Source organism: Cetorhinus maximus, chromosome 24 (assembly GCF_964194155.1).
Source record: "Cetorhinus maximus chromosome 24, sCetMax3.hap1.1, whole genome shotgun sequence".
In the NCBI taxonomy this organism is placed as follows: domain Eukaryota; kingdom Metazoa; phylum Chordata; class Chondrichthyes; order Lamniformes; family Cetorhinidae; genus Cetorhinus; species Cetorhinus maximus.
In genome coordinates, this window is record NC_135902.1 from 39,181,321 (window position 1) to 39,201,704 (window position 20,384).

At 43.6% G+C, this 20,384-nt stretch overlaps 3 protein-coding genes across 15 annotated transcripts in view; 2 read left to right on the forward strand and 1 right to left on the reverse strand.

Moving 5' to 3' along the window:
• Positions 1-6,650, forward strand: part of amz2 (archaelysin family metallopeptidase 2) — a 111,051-nt gene extending 104,401 nt beyond the window's left edge. For both annotated transcript variants that reach the window (XM_078571083.1, XM_078571082.1), the window contains exon 8: positions 6,267-6,650. The gene's annotated coding sequence lies outside the window, so the exon portion shown is untranslated. The remainder of the gene's footprint in view (positions 1-6,266) is intronic.
• The window catches only part of LOC144699805 (monocarboxylate transporter 7-like), a 46,078-nt gene extending 32,654 nt beyond the window's left edge, over positions 1-13,424 (reverse strand). For 7 of the 9 annotated variants that reach the window (XM_078571070.1, XM_078571066.1, XM_078571069.1 and 4 more), the window contains exon 1: positions 3,167-3,303. Coding sequence is in view for 2 of the 9 variants with exons in the window: in XM_078571063.1 (XP_078427189.1) it covers positions 3,167-3,401 (235 nt within the window). In the remaining 7 variants the exon portion in view is untranslated. Of the gene's footprint in view, positions 1-3,166; positions 3,418-12,371; positions 12,463-12,860 lie in introns of those variants that run through there. The other 2 variants (XM_078571063.1, XM_078571061.1) reach the window with 2 other exon arrangements.
• The window catches only part of arsg (arylsulfatase G), a 200,014-nt gene that overhangs the window by 60,312 nt on the left and 119,318 nt on the right, over positions 1-20,384 (forward strand). For 2 of the 4 annotated variants that reach the window (XR_013580618.1, XM_078571071.1), the window contains exon 1: positions 13,279-13,475. The exons of the other annotated variants lie outside the window; for them this stretch is intronic. The gene's annotated coding sequence lies outside the window, so the exon portion shown is untranslated. Of the gene's footprint in view, positions 1-13,278; positions 13,476-20,384 lie in introns of those variants that run through there. 4 annotated transcript variants of the gene reach the window in all.

Genomic DNA, 20,384 nt, shown 5'->3' on the forward strand with positions numbered 1-20,384 from the left:
AGATTCTTGGTAAGCAAGGGGGTGATAGGTTATCGGTGGTAGGCGGGATGCAGATTTAAGGTTACTATCAGATCAGCCATGATCTTATTAAATGGCGCAGCAGGCTCGAGGGGCTGAATGGCCTACTTCTCCTTGTTTGTATATCCACAGCATATCCAGCAATCTCTTCCATCCTCATGCTGTTAACTTCCAAAGATCTTGGACCTCCAACATTCCATCATCGACTCCTTCCTGTTCCTCATCTACATACTCCACCCCCCACCCCACCCCATGACACCTTTTGCAGACATGGTTCAACTGCTACATGTGAGCTGATCAGACCCAGATCTATCTCAAACTGCCTACTATGTTAGATCGTCAGCTTGCATTGCTGATATTTAGTCTTTGATTAGCAATAATTTCTCTAGTTAAACACTGAGAAGACCAAAGCCAGCAGCATTGGCCCTTGCCACAATCTCCATAACCTTGCCAGATTCCATTCTCCTTGTCCCAACATCCTTCAGCTGAACCAGACTGCTCACAGTCATGGCATCCTGGTCAATCCCTAGTTATGCTTCCAACCTCTTATCCTCTATAGTGAAGATAACCTACTTCCACCTCCGCAACAACGCCCACCTCCATCCCTGCTTCAACCCACCTGCCACTAAACTCTCATCTGTACTTGTGTCACCATCAGACTCTACTATTCCAGTGCTCTTCTGGCTGGACTGCCATTCTCTACCCTCCAGTCTTTAGTTCACCCAAAACCCTACTGCCCATATCCTATACCACACCAAGTGCCACTTATCCAAACTCCTCCAGCCCCGCATTTGATCCCCCTTCACCACCCCTCCCCCCCCACTCCGAACTTTCCAGTCCTCTAACTCTGGGCACCCCTCCATTTGCCTCACCGTCACTGGTCCTGTCCTCAGGTGTGTAGGCGCTAGAATTTCCACCTCAACCCATCCACCTTCCTGTCTGCCTTTAAGGCCCTTGTCCATTCGTTTAATTATGGGCAGGATATTGAGGTTGGCGAGTGGGGGGCGGGGCCTGCTCGCCGACACGTAAAATGATGCGGGATGACGTCGGGCGGAACTTTCGACGTCACCCTGCATCATTTCAATTTTCAGGTCGGCGGGGGTGCAGCCAAATCAGCTGTGCGCCTGCCGACCTGTCAACGGCCAATTGAGGCCATTTAAAAAGTAATTAGACTAGTTAATGGACCTGCCCGTCCAATCTTAAGGTTGGCGGGCAGGCCGGGAGCCCTGGCAGGCTTCAGAAAAAGCATGAAATCTCATCCATGGGCGGGATGAGGTGTCATGAAGGTTTTTAAAAATTTAATAAAAGCTTACTTAAAAAGCGATGGACATGTCCCTACTCATGTGACACTGTCACATGAGGGGACATGTCAGGGAAATTTCATTTCTCTACATGTACCATTTTTAAATTTAGCACCAATCTCCCTGAGGCAGCACTTAGCCTCAGGGAGATGAGTGCGCTCCTTCACATGTATGCGTGAAAGAGCGCCCTCCCGTCTCAGGGAATACCCCCCAGCTCACACAGGGAGCACATAGCGCTCCCTGGCGGACGTCACGCTGGGCAGGCCTTAATTGCCCCGCCCATGTAAAATGGTGACGCGCCTCCGATCAGGGGCGCCAATCGGAAGCGCGCCCACTCCTGAACTTCCCCCCCCCCCAACAGGGAGAAAATTCTTCCCTATGTGAAGGACCTTAGAACATTTTTTCTATATTTAAAGGCCTACAGTTGTAATACCAGAACAACTTGGCTGAGTTGTCAATCTTAGATTGCATTTTGGGGTTCAGCAGACCTTATATTAAAAAGGTGTTCAATATCCCCATTTAATCACGAGAGAGAAAAAAATGAGAAGGGGGAATTGGAGCTGATACATTAATTTAAATGAAATGGGGAAATAAAAAGAACATGATTTGAAAAGAAACAAAGAACAAAATAGAAAAGTAAATGAATATAGAAAATGAAGTGAATCTAACAGGATAGTTAGAATGAATGTTACGGGGCAAGTTTCAAAAAGAATGAGAAATAAATGTGGAAATAAATTGAAAAATTAAGATAAACATTGAATTCCTGTACAATGTATATTTATAAGTTAATTAAAAAATTGGGGGAGTGGAAATTACATTAACAAGAGTATGTTGGAGTAATTTTTTTCAACTGCCTAAGTTGATGTACAAATTTAACGTATCCTTCCTAAAAAAAACCACATCCTTCATAACAGAACTTCAACAGTAGGAAAATATATCCTTAAGTCTTGGGCTATACAATATGTCAACCTCTCTGCCACCATGTTAAAGATTATTCTATCTGCAGTATAATTAAATGCTTAATGCAGTTTTTGTTTTTAGGATAGCAATAGCCAAATAAGCTGTGAAGCTGTTGAATAGAGTAAATATGCAATTTAAACTTGATCTATAAATCACAAAGCTCAGCGATAAATTAGGTTGCTGAAGTACTCCAAGCCACTTTGAGCTAAGGCAGAATAAATGCCGAACCTATACTATACAAATTAAGGTAAATTCTACTCTTAATTTGATGCCAAATAATTTGGATTGTTGGATAATCTGGATTTGTTGCACTCGTATACAATTACTGCCAATTTGAAAGATTGGATTAATTCACGTCTTTCCCTCCATGCAAAGAATTATTTTGAATTACTTAGAGTACACTCTATAGAATAGGTTAATAACCCAAACCCTTCTACGGCCATTGAATATTTACGTATTTATCCTTACTATGTTCACTTTTGGTTCTGTTCAGTACACATTTCTTCATTTTCCTCAAACCTCAAACAGTAGCTAAAAAGCAACTTTCCGTAAAGACATTTAACAATAGTGATACAAAGATTTACTCCAGTCTAAGCTACAGAATAACACTGAAAAAAGAAAACCCCTTTGTATTTCTGAAACTTTTGCCAGAACTGCACTTTTTGAAAACTTATAAACAAACCATAACAATTGTGTGGGATTGCAGCTGTAATTTCCAGTATCTTATACTACTTTTCTTGGGTGTGAAATATCCAGTGGTATAAATAGTACTGTAAATGAAGTCTGCAGGCTACTGCAAATTATCAAGGGTAACATTTAATAAATTCTACCCAAAATTGAAAAAGTGAACATTACCAAAAACTGAAATCTTTGAAAGTTTTCCTTACCTGTAAACATCATTACGAACGCAGAGATAGATATTATCCAGGACACTCTGCTGTTGGACTCATCGAAATAAGTCATTAAGTCATAAAAGAAAACACCAAATGACTTAATTATGCCATAGGTGAGTACTTCTACAAAGAAAAATGCAACGGCTATGATCCAGCCCCAACCTCCATCTGGAGTTTTTGCGTAAACATTTGTTGTGCATCTTCTCATGTTTTCCATGAACATAGTCATTTTCACGGTGCGTTTGCTGCATTTAAGAAAAGAGCCGTTTCAGTTTTTAGACACAAAAACTAGTAATTACACTTAGTGCTTAGATTGTTTTCAGAATATTAATTTTGTTTTCTTCATGTTTAGAATTAAGTATACACATGACCATGCAGACCTTATAATAGTAAACGCACTTTGCTGAAAACAGAGATCAGATGTGTTATGAAACTCTCAAATCAAATGAAGCCTAAAACTACCTAGCATGACAATGCAGACAATGACATGTACGTTTAAGAAGCTGCATAGTGACATCACTATGACATCACCGTGTGTAAGGCTGGTGGATAAAAAGTACAGCCTCCATGTTAGATGTTCACTATTGCCTGTGATCCCTACTGCAGATGTTCACTACTGTCTCTGTATTAGCAAGACTTTATATATACCCTATGAGTCAGACATATAGTCAAGTAATCAACCTATCTAACTGTCAGGACCCAGGCTAGATCAAGGCCTGTGTAGAACTGTGAATAGTTGTTGCTGGTAATAAACTTCATGTAATTGTGTTTGACCAGAACCCTGGTCAGTCTTAATGTCTTGCTTAGCATAGACAGATCCCTTGAGGTCTACATTGAGACCCTCAACATATATGGTGGCAGCAGACCATAAGAAGTTACAGTAGCAGTTACACATGTTACAGTCAGATGAGTTCAACCTCCTACTACCACACCCCTCCCCCCACCATTCCCTCAGCTGTCCCTTCTTCATGTCTCAATCCAAGGATTATGGTTTTACCCCATTCACACTGTTTATAGCTATACTATTCCATCGCCACCTGCGTACCATAACCCTTTACAAGCTTGTTACCAGTGCCCAGTACTATGATCCCAAAGTTGTACACAAAGCAACAGTGTTTGGGTTAATGAGGCGTAAAAAGGGAATGGAGTCTCCAATTGTGATAATGTGAAATTAAAAGTGAACATAGGCAGGCAGCTGGTCTCCAGGATTTCAATGATAACTTCTGGTACAGGTAAATGGTTAGTCTTTTTTGCTGTATTTCAATTCTTGTTTTTATTTGAGCTGTGTAATATGTACTTGCACTTCTAAATGAGGTTTTCCATTTAAACAACTCATTTTTAGGCTTTCTGCAGGAAATCTCTGCACCAGAGATTTATGTGAAATTAACCAAATCATATGATAAACTTTATTCCTTGAAACTATTTCTGCATTTATAATACTGTACAAAATGCATGTGTTTTGGAAACCACTAAATAAGTCCAGGCCTCTGGATTATTGGTACAATAACATAATATGCCACTGTACCCACCTACTAGTAATTCAGATTCTTGAACCACTGATCAGGAGACAAGAGTTCAAATTCCAGCCTGGCAGCTGGGGAATTTAAAATCAGTTAATTAAATAAATCTGGAATAAAAAGCTAGCATCAGTAATGGTGACCATGAAATTAGCAGATCATCATGAAGACCCACCATCTGGTTCACTAATACCCCTTAGGGAAGAAAATCTGCTGTCTTTGCCTGGTCTGGCCTAAATGTGACTTCAGACCTGACAATCAACATTCCAGAGACCTCTATCACCATCCCTGGTTATGTCCTGTCTCAGTGGTATACAATAAGGAGGGAGTGGTCCTGGACATCTTCAGTAGTTTCGCTCTGGACCCCGTGAAGTCTCATGGCATCAGGTCAACAATGGACAAGGAAACCTCCTGCTAATTACCAGCTTTGTGTCCCTCAGCTGATGAATCCGTACTCCTCCATATTGAACACCGCTTGCAAGAAACACTGAGGGCAGCACGGGCATAGAATGTACTGCGAGTGGGGGTTTTCAATGTCCATTACCAAGAGTAGCAACACTATTGACTGAGCCCAGAAGCGCATAGCTACCAGAGTGGGCCTTTGGCAAGGTAGTGAGAGAACCAACACGAGGAAAATACCTACTTGGTTTTATCCATCTAACAGTCACAAATGCACCTGTCCATGACAGTATTGGTCAGAGTGACGTCACATCGTCCTTCTGGAGATGAAGTCCCATCTTCACACTGTAGACATCCTCCATGTTGCACGGACTATAACTGTACTAAATGGGTTAGATTCCGAACAGATCTAGCAGCACAAAACTGGGTATGAATGGGATGCGTGGGCAATTAGTAGCAGCTAAATTGTATTCTACCACAATCTGAAAATTCATGGTCTGGTATATCCCTCACTCTGCTTTATCATAAAGCAATAGGACCAATGCTGGTTCAAGGAAGAGTGTAGAAGAGCCTGCCAGGGGCAACACCAGGTATACCTAAAAATGAGGTGTCAATTGGTGAAGCTACAACACAGGACTAGAGGCATGCTAAATAGTGAAAGCAGCTCTGCTGTAGACAAAGCTAAATAATCCCATATCCAAGGGATCAGACCAGAGCTCACTATGGCATGGTGGTGGACAATTAAACAACTAGCAAGAGGAGAGGATGTTGATAATGGGGAATTCAACGATGGTAATGCCATTGAATGTCAAGGGGTGATGGTTAGATTCTCTCTTGTTGGAGATGGTCATTACCTAGCACTTGTGTGGCATGAATGTTACTTGCCACTTGTCAGCCCAAGGCTGGATATTGTCCAGGCCTTGCTGCATTAGGACATGGACTGCTTCAGTACCTGAGGAATGATACTGAACATTGTGCTAGGACAAAAGGGCCTGCAACCTTCCTTTCAATTCTTAATGGTTAAGACGTTTAACAATCTCAGGGACTTAGACGAGAGATACATGTCCTTTGTCAAAGACAGTGTGGAGAGGTGGGAGTCATGTGACATGGGCATCTGGCTTGCGGAACCAATAATATTGCCTTGCAAAGTCTCAGTCTGCTTTTTTACCATCTAACAGCCTCACAGACCAGGAGCTCTGGCCCAGGTGGGACACCTGGCCCCATCTACACTGCTTCTACTGGAAATTTGGTACCATCACCTACAAGACTGATTCCTCTCTGCGTGTCCATCCCATCATGTGAAGTCAACACTCTGGAAAAGTGAATTATCCAGCATCAGTTTTCAGCTCCCTGACCTCTGTGAAAGAATATCTCATTGGACTTTGATTCTAGACTCCGGAATCCACGTGAAACAATATTTCTTTGCTCTGAGGTCTCTGCACTGTAAATCTTTCTTTTCTCTATCCGTCTTTTACTGTACGAATGCAAAGAAGGTAACGTTGCCACCCTCCTCCTGCATTTTGTGTCTGTATAAATAAACTAACTTTTTTGAGTTCATCCTATCTTGAGTTTGCTGTGCGGTTATTAATAGAAAATTGGATCACATCAGAACCAAGGGGTTGGGAAATACACCACCACTTGGGAGGAGGCAAATCACAGCATCTTACAGATGGGTGGTGAGAGGAGAAATTAGTGCTGTTTAAATTAACCCCCCTCCAGTCCCTAACAGACCACAGAAGGAAGACATCTCGCCCAGCAAAAGGAAGAACCCTGCCTAGAAACTCATCTACTGACAGAGAAGTGGAACTAGTTCATTTCACCTGCAGAATTATATCTCCACTACTAAAGTTCAGCCACAACTTTTACTTGAAAAGCTGTAAATCTGCTATTGTATGGAGTATACCATTATGAGTTTGTCATCTGAAACCTTCAACCTCCATTTGTTCTTCAGTGAGCTAAAAGAGAATTCTCAGGTCTGCAAAGCTTGCAGCTACGATCTTGAAGAACTAGAGTAATGGTGATTCCTCAGACCTTTCTAAAGAGATCAGTGCATGCTACCTCTTTCTTTTGAAATATATTTTTCATGTGTGAATGTCTTGCATGAATGAGTTGGTGGGTATCGCTGCGAATACATTTTTGGATGTTGAGAAAATAAACATTTATTCTTTTAACTTAAACTGACGAGAAAACCTGTCTTGTATCTGTTCTTGAAAGTCACAGCACTCAAGGGTTAAAACACTTCTGCTCTAAATACATCTTATTGGGGTCAGTTGAGAAATGGGGGGTAAAGGGGGAAATAATCGCACATCTCTCCCCTGTCTGTAACATTCCCCATCCTCGAAGATTGTGGAGCCCAACACAAAGACAAAAGACAAGGTTGAAGCATTTGCAACCATCTTTAGGTAGGTGCGCTGAGTGGATGATCCATCTTCGCCTCCAGAAGTCCCCAGCGTCATAGATGCCAGCCTTCAGCCAATTTGGATTTATTTTACATGATCAAGAAATAGCTGAGCCTGCTGGATACAGCAAAGACAATGAGCCCTGAAAACATCCTGCAACAGTGCTGATGACCTGTACTCCAGAACTAGCTGTGCCTCTAACCAAGTTCGTGATATAGGGGGTAACATATTGACGTGGATAGAAAATTGGCTGGCTAACAGGAAGCAGAGAGTAAGCATAAATGAGTCTTTTTCAGATTGGCAAGATGTAAAGAGTGGCGTGCCACAGGAATCAGTGCTGGGCCTCAATTGTTTACAATTTATATAAATGATTTGGATGAAGGGAATTGAAGGGATGGTTGCCAAATTTGCAGATAACACAAAAGATAGGTAGGAAAGTAAGTTGTGAACAGGACATAAGGAGGCTACAAACAGACATAGATAGGTTAAGTGAGTGGGCAAAGATCTGGCAAATGGAGTATAATGTGGGAAAATGTGAAATTGTCCATTTTGGCAGGAAGAAGAAAAGCGATGCATATTATCTAAATGGTGAGAGATTGCAGAGCTCTGAGGTGCAGAGGAATCTATGTGTCCTAGTGCACAAATCACAAAAGGCTAGTATGCAAGTAATTAGGAAAGCTAATAGAATGTTATCGTTTATTGCAAGAGGAATTGAATACAAAAACAGGGAGGTTATGCTTCAGTTGTACAGTGCACTAGTGAGAACAGATTTGGAGTACTGTATACAGTATTGGTCACACTATTTAAGGAAGGATGTAAATGCGTTGGAAGCAGTTCAGAGAAGGTTTACTAGCCTAATACCTGGAATGGGCAGGTTGGCTTATGAGGTAAGATTGGATAGACTAGGTTTGTATCTGCTGGAGTTCAGAACACTAAGAGGTGACTTGATGAAACTTATAAGATCCTGAGGGGTCTTCACAGGGTGGATGTTTCCTCTTGTGGAAGAATCTAGAACTAGGGGTCACTGTTTAAAAATAAGGGGTCACCCATTTAAAACAGAGATGGGGTGAATTTTTTTCACTGAGGGTCGTGAGTCTTTGGAACTCTTCCTGAAAAGGTGGTGGAAGCAGTCTTTGAATATTTTTAAGGCAGAGGTGAATAGATTCTTGGTAAGCAAGGGGGTGATAGGTTATCAGCAGTAGGTAGGATGCTGATTTCAGGTTACAATCGGATCAGCCATGATCTTATTAAATGGCGGAGCAGGCTCTAGTGGCTGAATAGCCTACTCCTGCTCCTTGTTTGTTTGTACAGCACAGCTACAACACTGACACCTACCTGTGGAAAATTGCCCAGGTAGGACAAATCCTAACCAGTCAATTATTACCCCATCAGTCTACACTCAATCATCAACAAAGTAATGGAAAGTAATCTTGACTGTTATATCAAGTGGAGCTTAGTTATCAATATCCTGATCACCAATGCTGTTTGGTCCTGGCAGAACCCAGTCAGCTCCAGACTTTATTACAGCCTTGGTCCAAACATGGACAAAAAGAACTGAATTCTAGCAGGTGAGAAGAAAGTGACTGCCCTTGACATCAAGACATCCTAGTAAAACTGTAATCAACGAGAATTTGGGGAAAACTCACCATTGGATGGAGTCATTCTTATGAGCATAAAGGAAGATGTTTGTGGTTGTTAGAGGCCAATCATCTCAGTGCCAGGAGTCCCACAAAGCAGTGTTCTAGGTCCAACTATCTTCAGCTGCTTCACCAATAACCTTCCTTCCATTGTAAGGTCAGAAGGGGAGATGTTTGCTGATAATTGCAGTATTCAATTTATTCTCAACTCTTCAGGTAATGAAAGTCTGTGCCTGCAGTGCAGTAGGACCTGGACAACAGTCAAGCTTGGGTTGGTAAGTGGCAAGTAGCATTCAAGCCCTACAATTGCCAGGCAATGACCACCTCCCCATGACATTCAACAACATTGTCACCGTTGATGAGCCCACCATCAACATCCTGGAGGTTACAAATGACCAGAAACTTCACTGGACCAGCTACACAAATGGCTGCAAAGAGCAGGTAAGAGACTGGGTATTCTGTGACGAGTAACTCACCTTCTGACCCCACAAAACCTTTTCATTATCTACAATGTAGAAGTGAGGAGTGTGATAGAATACTTTCCACTTACTGATGAGTGCAGGCGCAACAACTCTAAGAAGCTTGACACAATGCATAACTCGCTTTATCAGCACCCTAAACCTCCACTTCCTCCACCACTGCAAAATGGCTGGAGTGTGTACTATCTTCAAGATGCACTGCAACAACTCTAAAGATTTTGGCAGCACCACCAAAACCTGCGACCTCTACCATTTAGAAGAACAAGAGCAGCAGGCTCTTGGAATCACAAAGATCCAAATAAGTACACACCATTCTGACTTGGGAATAAATCGCCATTCCTTCATCATCATTGGGTGAAAATCCTGGAACTTTCTATCTTCACCACAAAAAGTGCAGCACTTTAAAGCGGTGGTCACCAACACCTTAAGGGATGGATAATAAATGCTGGCCTTAGCAGCTAAACACACCATGAATTAATAAAAAAAAAGATGAGCAGATTGCACTTTTTGTGATGGCCATTTAGAAATGTTTTGTAATGTTCTTTCAGATATTTTATGAATAAAGTATATTTTTCCAAAAAAAAATCTTTAAAAACACAAGCTGACAGAGTGCCTGGTTGGGTAGAAACTTCAGCCGTTTGATAGTGGTATTGCTCACAATGGAGAATTTTCTCAGGGCAGGTAGTTTAAGAAATTTTCACAGTTCAGAGCAGAATTTCCACCTGTGCAGCACAAAAGTAGAAAATTCAACCTGAGAGCTGCAGCATCTTAAAGGGTTTGGCTTCCTTCAGACTTGGATGAAGCAGCTGACCTCTGCAAAATTGTATAAGTACTATGATGGACCCGTAACTGTTTGGACTTCATTGGGTACATTTTCCTTCTTTAACCCTGCCAACTTAGCAATGTCAAATTTACCAAGGAAACCTGTTGTATGCAAAATGTTCCCCATGTCAGTGATGCTGTCAAGGCAGAAAATGTGATGCACCATATTACTCCATCTTTGTCACCATATTTAGAAACACCAAAAAATTGCCACATGGACAGAAATAGATGAAGAGCTAACAGGATTAGTCCTCGCCCAATTTCCATCCCCACCCACTGAAATTAAGAAGTAATTCAAGGAAAATCTCCGCAAATACTTTGCATCTCATTTGCTACAGTGCCTTAGCTAATTCAATTTGACAGGGATGAATCATAAATCACAAAAAGTTGGCATGCAGGTACAGCAAGAAATTAGGAAGGCAAATGCAGGCCTTTATTGCAAGGGGTGGAGTATAAAAGTAGGGAAGTCTTGCTACAATTGTCTATACAAGGCATTGGTGAAACCGGTGTACAGTTTTGGTCTCCTTACTTAAGGAGGGTTTACTTGCATTGGAGGCAGTTCAGGGATGGTTCACTAGGCTGACCCCCAGATGAAGGTGTTGTCTTATGAGGGAAGGTTGAGCAGGTTGAGACTATTGTCATTGAAGTTTATAAGAATGAGACTTTATTAAAATATATAAGGATTTTGAGGGGCTTGACAAGGTAGATGCTGAGAGGAGGTTTCATCTTGTGAGGGACTCTAGAACTAGGGAGCACAGTTTAAAAATAGGGAGCCTCCTATTTAAGATGGAGATTGGGAGGAATTTCTTCTCTGTGTCATTCATCTTTGGAATTCTGTACCTCAGGGAATGGAACAGTGGAGGCTGGGTCGTTGAATATATTCAAGGTGGAGTTAGGCAGATTTTTGATCCACAAGGGAGTCAAGGATTATGCGGGGCTGGCAGGAAAGTGAGTTAAGATCACATATCAGCCATGATCTTACTAAATAGCAAAGCATGCTCGAGGGGCTGAATGGCGAATGTCTCGGTGATCTAGAGGATAAAATGTCTTCATAGCTCGCTGGCAGATTGTATACAAATCCAAAATGAACAAAAATCATTAGATCGGTAACTTAAATAATTATATATGTCGGGCAAAGGCAATCTACAAAATGCCGCTATTTTTAAACTCTCGTCATTTCCGGCATCAAGGCTCAAAATCCCAAACTGGCAGCGTGTGCTTCATTCAAGCAACCAAGTAGAACAGTTTGGGGATAAGGCAAATTCGTCTTTTGCACCATCTGCCGGCCAGTCTGCATGTCAAAGCGATTGCACGCAGTGCGACTCAACAGCTGGAGGAGCACTGAGCACCTTAGTGGTATAGCGCTATAATCCCGCACACAGGCTACATTGCACCAACTAAATCCGTTTTTAAAGATGTGGTTTACTTAGTTTTACGTTTCGTAATGACAGTCGGCACATTATTCACTTCTCTTCAGCGAGATATTTACAATGACAAAACGTTGAGTAGACCGGAAAAGTTTTAATATGGTTGTAATTTTAAACAGTAGAATTGTAAAATAACTTTTACGCTCGTTAAATATATTTCAACCGGAGTCGGCGCCAAAGAGGCCGCCCCATTTAGATCGCCTCATAGAACTGTGATAAACCGCTCAGGCACTTCCTCTACTGGAAATCCGACTGTACACCAGCACCTTGCAATTTAACGAACTGGATCCAAATTATTTATTTAAGTGCCCCAAAATACTGCACCCAAAGGATTTTTTTTTTTGCTTTCTGTAAATTGTTCGAAGTTCTTTAAACATGCAAAATAAATGTTGGAATTTCAGTGAGATCCAAATATATAGTCTCAGGCGGATTTCTTAGGTTACATTATTTGTTTTGTATCTTGAGCCTTTTGACGTGTATTTGCATCATAAAACCTATTAAGATTGCTACTGTACTCACCAGCTGAGTGCCGCAGTTCTTCTCTAAATTTGCTCGAGATCCCAGCAGTGTCACGCAAATTAACCTCAAGTTGTTGGCCTGATTTTTGGGTCTGAAGAAAAAAAACAATAACAAAAAAATCAAGCTTCCAACAAGCCATGAGCTACATTATTCACAAAATGTAAACAGTTTAATTTTAATGAAAAAAAATGAAGGAACTATAAACTCTGGGAGATTACATCAGCTGACCCTTGCACGACAGCCCCGTAGGATCCCTGAGGTAGCAAAACATATACATTCAAAAAGTCTAATTGATCGGTATAGTTTCTCGTGCTTAAAAAAAAATTAAGAAAAAAATTGAAAATGTACGTTAATCCCTGGATACAAAGTAATATATAACGATCGGATGGGGACGCACGACGCTTGTCCTGAAGGCTTAACATAAACCAATTAAATCTGCAAAAATGAACAAAGTCCAGCTCTGGATGTACTCTAAGGGCAAAGACTCACCTTTAATAATCCCCCAGCCAGGTAAAACGTACCGAGTCTGTAGGTGTTTGGTTGGATACATTGGTTATAACCCTAACTACTTCAATGTTGCTCCTCTGAGCTGAATGTTTAAGGGCTGATGATGCAGCGATGTCCCAAGGTTGGGTTCCTTTCTCGCCTGGATCTCTCTCTCTCTCTCTCGCACACTTGCTGGTTGTAACCCTGCGGTGCTACTTTGTCTCTCCAGATTTTGACGTCTCTCCTTTCCTCCAGGACTACTTGTTGTTCGCCTTCGTGCTGTTATATACCGGCTTGAGCCGGTCTCTGCGCACACACGGCGTGCACGCGCGTCAGCATCCCCTACCGCCGCGCTGCAGGCGGGGCGGGCGGCGGACCCCCCTGCTCTCGCCCGCGGGAGCGCGTCTCTGACCACGATTCCTCTCGCCCACCTGCGACGATCGTGGCCGCGCGCGCTTCACGGTGTACCGAAGCCCACCCTCCCCCCGGGTCGGGAGCGAGTGCGCGTGCATGTGCACGCTTGCGGTCGCCACCGGGTTGAGCAGGTTTATTCCAGTCAAAAGCGAAGAAAAACCGGATCGCTTTACGGTTCCACCTTAAGAGAGAGTTGTTGAAGAGGTAAATTAGAAAAGAGGAGTATTTTTCGAGTTTTAAAACTGTTTCCCTTCACTCCATCTCCCAATGTAATGTACTACGTGCCTTCCAGAAGAGGTTGTAGTTTTATTTTTTAAACTGCAATGGTATTTGTTCACAATTTTTTAAACTCAACTTCATACCTTAACTGAAGCTACCCCAATGCAGACTATGTATGGTTCAAGTTAAAAAGCTGCCCTCATGCCCACAATGCTTGTTGGCATTCTGCATTACTTAATTTTAAGCAGAAAAGTGGATGTGAATAATGTAGAAAGATCTAAATACATCCATGTTTTGTGCTGCTCTGTCAATTCCAACTCACCAGAACAAGATTAATGAATACTAAAGCTTGGGTATAAAGTCCATTTTTTTGGATGTTAAGATCACTAATTAACTTAATGCTAGTGATCTTTTAGAGGGAGATTTCAACTGTTCCCACAACATCAATAGAAGTGAAAAACACTGACAGGCACTCTGAGGATTCAGATAGTTGGAGTACATTCCTCACATTGGTAACTGTTGAACTAGGAAAGCCAGCAGTTCATAACAACATGTGTTTATATAGCAAAACAAAAACAAAAATACCTGGAAAAACTCAGCAGGTCTGGCAGCATCCACGGAGAGGAGCACAGTTAACGTTTCGAGTCCGAATGACCCTTCAACAGAACTAGGTAAAAATAGAAGAGAGGTGAAATATAAGCTGGTTTAAGGGGGGGTTGGGACAAGAAGAGCTGGTTAGAGGGCCAGTGATAGGTGGAGATAACCAAAAGATGTCACAGACAAAAGGACAAAAGGTTAAAGAGGTGTTGAAGGTGGTGATATTATCTAAAGGAATGTGCTAATTAAGGGTAGAAAGCAGGACGAGCAAGGTACAGATAGTCCTAAGATAAAAACAAAAAACTGCGGATGCTGGAAATCCAAAACAAAAACAGAAACAGAAATACCTGGAAAAACTCAGCAGGTCTGGCAGCATCGGCGGAGAAGAGCACAGTTGACGTTTTGAGTCCTCATGACCCTTCAACAGAACTAAGTAAAAGTAGGAAAGGGGTGAAATATAAGCTGGTTTAAGTGGTGGGGGGGGGGGGGGGGGGGGGGGGAGGGAAAGAAGGGGGGTGTTTGTTGGGACAAGCAAGCAGTGATAGGAGGAGATAAACAAAAGATGTCAGACAAAAGAACAAAGAGGTGTTGAAGGTGGTGATATTATCTAAAAGAATGTGCTAATTAAGCTCTGCTTAATCTGCTCTCCACTCTTAATTAGCACATTTTAAAAAATAATATCACCACCTTCAACACCTCTTTATTCTTTTGCCTGTGACATCTTTTGGTTATCTCTTCCTATCACTGCTTGCTTGTCCCAACAACCCCCACCCCCCGCCACTTAAACCAGCTTATATTTCACCCCTTTCCTATTTTTACTTAGTTCTGTTGAAGGGTTATGAGGACTCGAAACGTCAACTGTGCTCTTCTCCGCTGATGCTGCCAGACCTGCTGAGTTTTTCCAGGTATTTCTGTTACAGATAGCCCTAGTGAGGTGGGGTGGGGGGAAGGGATCGAAATAGGCTAAAAGGTAGAGCTAAAACAATGGAAGTACACTTAAAAATAATGGAAGTAGGTGGGAAAAGAAAAATCTATATAAATTATTGGAAAAAAGGAAAAGGAGGGGGAAAATCAGAAAGGGGGTGGGGATGGAGGAGAGAGTTCATGATCTAAAATTGTTGAACTCAATATTCAGTTCGGAAGGCTGTAAAATGCCTAGTCAGAAGATGAGGTGCTGTTCCTCCAGTTTGCGTTGAGCTTCACTGGAAAAATGCAGCAAGCCAAGGACGGACATGTGGGCATGAGAGCAGGGTGGAGTGTTGAAATGGCAAACGACAGGGAGGCCTGGGTAATGCTTGCGGACAGACCGAAGGTGTTCTGCAAAGCGGTCACCCAGTCTGCGTTTGGTCTCTCCAATGTAGAGGAAACCGCATTGGGAGCAACAAATGCAGTAGACTAAGTTGAGGGAAGTACAAGTGAAATGCTGCTTCGCTTGAAAGGAGTGTTTGGGCCCTTGGACCGTGAGGAGAGGGGAAGTGAAGGGGCAGGTGTTGCACCTTCTGCGGTTGCATGGGAAGGTGCCATGGGAGGGGGTTGAGGTGTAGGGGGTGATAGAGGAGTGGACCAGGGTGTCCCGGAGGGAACGATCCCTGCGGAATGCCGCCGGGAGGGTGAAGGGAAGATGTGTTTGGTGGTGGCATCATGCTGGAGTTGGCGGAAATGGCGGAGGATGATCCTTTGAATGCGGAGGCTGGTGGGGTGATAAGTGAGGACAAGGGGGACCCTATCATATTTCAGGGAGGGAGAAGAAGGTGTGAGGGCGGATGCGCGGGAGATGGGCTGGACACGGTTGAGGGCCCTGTCAACCACCGTGGGTGGAAAACCTCGGTTAAGGAAGAAGGAGGACATGTCAGAGGAACTATTTTTGAAAGTGGCATCATCAGAACAGATGCGACGGAGGCGAAGGAATTGAGAGAATGGGATGGAGTCCTTACAGGAAGCGGGGTGTGAGGAGCTGTAGCCGAGGTAGCTGTGGGAGTCGGTAGGCTTGTAATGGATATTGGTGGACAGTCTATCACCAGAAATGGAGACAGAGAGATCAAGTAAGGGAAGGGAAGTGTCAGAGATGGACCATGTGAGAATGATGGAGGGGTGGAAATTGGAAGCAAAATTAATAAATTTTTCAGGGTCCAGACGAGAGCATGAAGCAGCACCGAAGTAATCATCGATGTACCGGAGAAAGAGTTGTGGGAGGGGCCGGAGTAGGACTTGAACAAGGAATGTTCCACATACCCCATAAAGAGACAGGCATAGCTGGGGCCCATGCGGGTACCCATAGCCACACCTTTTATTTGGAGGAGGTGAGAGGAGTTTAAGGAGAAATTGTTCAGTGTGAGATCAAGTTCAGCCAGACGGAGGAGAGTAGTGGTGGATGGGGATTGTTTGGGCCTCTGTTCGAGGAAGAAGGCCATCCTGGTGGGGGATGGAGGTGTAGAGGGATTGGACATCCATGGTGAAGAGGAGGCGGTTGGGGCCAGGGAACTGGAAATTGTTGATATGATGTAGGGTGTCAGAGGAATCACGGATGTAGGTGGGAAGGGACTGGACAAGGGGAGAGAGAATGGAGTCAAGATAGCAAGAAATGAGTTCCGTGGGGCAGGAACAAGCTGACACGATCGGTCTGCCGGGACAGTGCTGTTTGGGTAGGAGGTAGAAGCGGGCCGTCCGAGGTTGGGAGACTATGAGGTTGGAAGCTGTGGAAGGAAGATCTCCAGAGGAGATGAGGTCAGTAACAGTCCTGGAAACAATGGCTTGATGTTCAGTGGTGGGGTCATGGTCCAGGGAGAGGTAGGAGGAAGTGTCTGCGAGTTGACGCTCAACCTCTGCGAGGTAGAGGTCAGTGCGCCAGACAACAACAGCACCACCCTTGTCAGCGGGTTTGATGACAATGTCAGGGTTGGACCTGAGAGAACGGAGTGCAGCAAGTTCAGAGAGAGACAGGTTAGAGTGGGTGAGAGGAGCAGAGAAATTGAGACGACTAATGTCACGTCGACAGTTCTCAATGAAAAGATCAAGAGAAGGTAAGAATCCAGAGGGAGGGGTCCAGGTGGAGGGAGAATATTGGAGGTGGGTAAAAGGATCAGTTGAACGGGGAGCGGACTCCTGCCCAAAAAAGTGAGCACGGAGACGAAGGCGGCGGAAGAAGAGTTCAGCATCATGCCGAGCCTGAAATTCATTGAGGTGAGGGCGTAAGGGTATGAAACTAAGTCCTTTGCTGAGCACTGAACGTTCAGCATCGGAGAGGGGAAGGTCAGGGGGAATGGTGAATACACGGCCGGGGCTAGGATTGGAAGACGGGATGGGGACAGAGGGACAGGCAGGGGTGGAGGGTCCTGGATTGGTGTTGGTGTCCATGAGTTGTTGGAGCTTGCGTTCCTTTGCATCTGAAAGAAAGAGACAAAGTTTCTTGTTGAGACGTCGGATGAGACGAAGAATAAAATGAAACTGGGGGCACACGCAGCTTTGAAAAGGGTGCGGTGGTGCTGCTGGAGGGAGAGGTCGAGTGTGTTCATATGGCGGCGCATGGCACTGAGTGTGGATCTCAGAATGCGACGAGAACAGCAGCCCGAGGAGCGTTGTATGTCCCGGAGATACCTGTAATCCTGGGTGGTTCGAAACATGAGGGATGGAACTTCAGTTGAAATCCACGTGGGGTAAGTCGGAGACTGAGACAGTGTTTATATAGCACCTTTAATGTAGTAAAATGTCCCAACTTCACAGGGGTGTTATTAAACAAACATTGACACTGAGCCACATAAGATATTAGGACAAATTATCAAAATCTTGAACAAAGAAGTGGGTTTTAAGGAGGACAGGGAGGTGTAGAGACTTCGGGAAAAAATTCCAGAGCTTAAATCCAGGCAACTGAAGACAGGATTGCCAGTGTTGGGACAATTAAAATCAGGATGCACAAGAGGCTGGAATTCGAGGAATGCAGAAATCTCAGAAGGTTGTGGGACCAGAAGAGATGACAGAGATAGGGAGAGGCGAGACCATAGCATTGAAAGCGAGAATGAGGATTTTAAAATTGAGGCGTTGCTCAATCGGAAGCCAGTGTAGATCAGTGAGCACAGGATTGATGGGTGAACAGAACTTGGCATGAGCTTTGGATGGCCTCAGGTTTACGGAAGGTAGAATGTGAGTGTTTGGTGATAATGCATTGGAAAAGTCAAGTCCAGGAGTAATGAAGGCATAGATGAGGGTTTCAGCAGCTTATGAGCTGAGGTAGAAGCAAAGTCAGGTAATGTTGCAGAAATAGAAATATAGACAGACTTAGTGAAGTCGCTGGTATGTGGTTGAGGAGGTTATTTTAAGGGTTAAATGGGACACCACTCAAGCAGTCTGGTTCAGCCTCAGACAGCTGCCAGGGAGAGGGGTGAATTCAATGGCTAGGCTGGGCATAGAATTTTTGGCTACTTTGTATAACTCTCAATGTTCCTCAGAGGCTCCCTTTCTAGGCTGATAAGCCTGAATTTCATTCAAGTTTCCCTGTAACTCAGTGCTCTATCATTAATAATTGGTTTTGTGGCTCTGCTCCACACTGCCTCCAAGTGTTTGAACTCCCTTGAATCTTGGTGACCAGAACTACATGTATGTATGCTGTATTCATGGTGTGGTCTGACTAAAGCACTGTATAGTTTGACAGTACCATTCTTTGGCTTATATTTAACTATCTTGACTATATATTTCTACAACAACTTACATTTATATGGCACATTTAACAAGAATGATATCACCAAGCCTCGGAAGGAGTTTTCAAGACAGATGATGAGAAACTTGATCAAAGAGATAGGTTTTAAGGAGTTCTTAAAAAAGAGGTAGAGAGACTTGGACAGGCAATTCCAGAAAGGCTTTGGGAGGGAATTTCAGAGGTTAGGGCCAAGGAAGTTGAAAGCGCTGCTGTCATTGGTGGAGGAACTAAAATCGAGGATGTGCAAGAGGCCAGATTTGGAAGAACATAGAGATCTTAAAGGCTTGTAGGTCTGCAGGAGGCTACAGTGATGGGAAGGGGCAAGGCTATGGAGGGATTTGAAAACAAGGATGAGGATTTAAAAATTGAAGCATTGTTGGACCAAGAGGTCAGCAAGCGTAGTGGTGATAGATGGAACAAAATATAGCCATCATGATTTCATTGAGCAAAAGTTTATGTAGGGTGGAAAATGGAAGGCCACCAAGGGAGCACTGGAATGGTCAAGTCGAGAGGTAATAAAGGCATGTGTGAGAGTTTCAGCAGCAGATAAACTGAGGCAGGGTCAAAGTTTAGTTAAGTTATGGAGGTAGAGACAGGGAGTTTTGTTGATTATGTGAATTTGTGGTTGGAAACTTATTTGGGATCAAACACAAAACCAAGGTTGCAAATGGCCTTGCTTTGCTTAAGACAGTTGTCAGGAATGTAAAGGGTAATCAGGAAACAAAGTTTGTGGTGCGGACCAATGATAATGACTTCAATTCCCAATACTTGGAGGAAGGTTCTGCTAATCCAATAGTGGGTGTCAGACGAGCAGTGGTATAAGTCAGAGACGGTGGAGGGGGCTATGAGATAGGAATGAGATAGAGCTGAGTGCCATTGGCATACATGGGGAACCTATTTTCAGCTGATATTGCTGAGGGGTAGTACATTGATGAGAAGTAAAAGGGGGCCAAGGTCAGATCCTTGGGGGACACCAGGGGTAATAGTTAAGGAGGGAGGGGAAGCCATGGCAGATAATTCATTGTCTATGATTTGAAAGATAAAAATGGAACCAAGCAAGGGCAGTTCCACCCAGGTGGATGATGGAGGAGAAGCGTTGGAGGAGGATGGTGTGGTCAACTGGGTCGAAGGTTGCAGATTTGGTGGAGGAGGATAAGGAGGGAGAGTTTATCACAGTCATAGTCACAGGAATGTCATTTGTGACTTTATTAGGAGCCGCTTCAGTATTTGGCTGGGCTGGAAACTTGATTGGAAGGATTTAAACATGGAATTGTGGGAAAAGGAAAAGCTGAGCACAGATTTGGAAAGTGACAATGTGTTTAAGGACTTTGGAGAGGAAACAGAGGTTTGAGATGGGGTGATAGTTTGCAAGGTCAGAGGGGTCAGGATAGGTTTTTTGAAGCAAGGGCTGTTGACAGCAAATTTAAAGGGGTTGGGGAACAGTACCAAGGAGAGGGAATTTTTACAATGTCAGCTGACATGGGGCTCAGGGACGCAAGTTGAGTGGTCACACATTTGGTTGGAATAAGATCAAGGGAGCAGGAGGTGAATCTCGTAGACAGGATGAGGTCTGAGAGAGCAGTAGAAAGGATACAATCAGGAGAAAG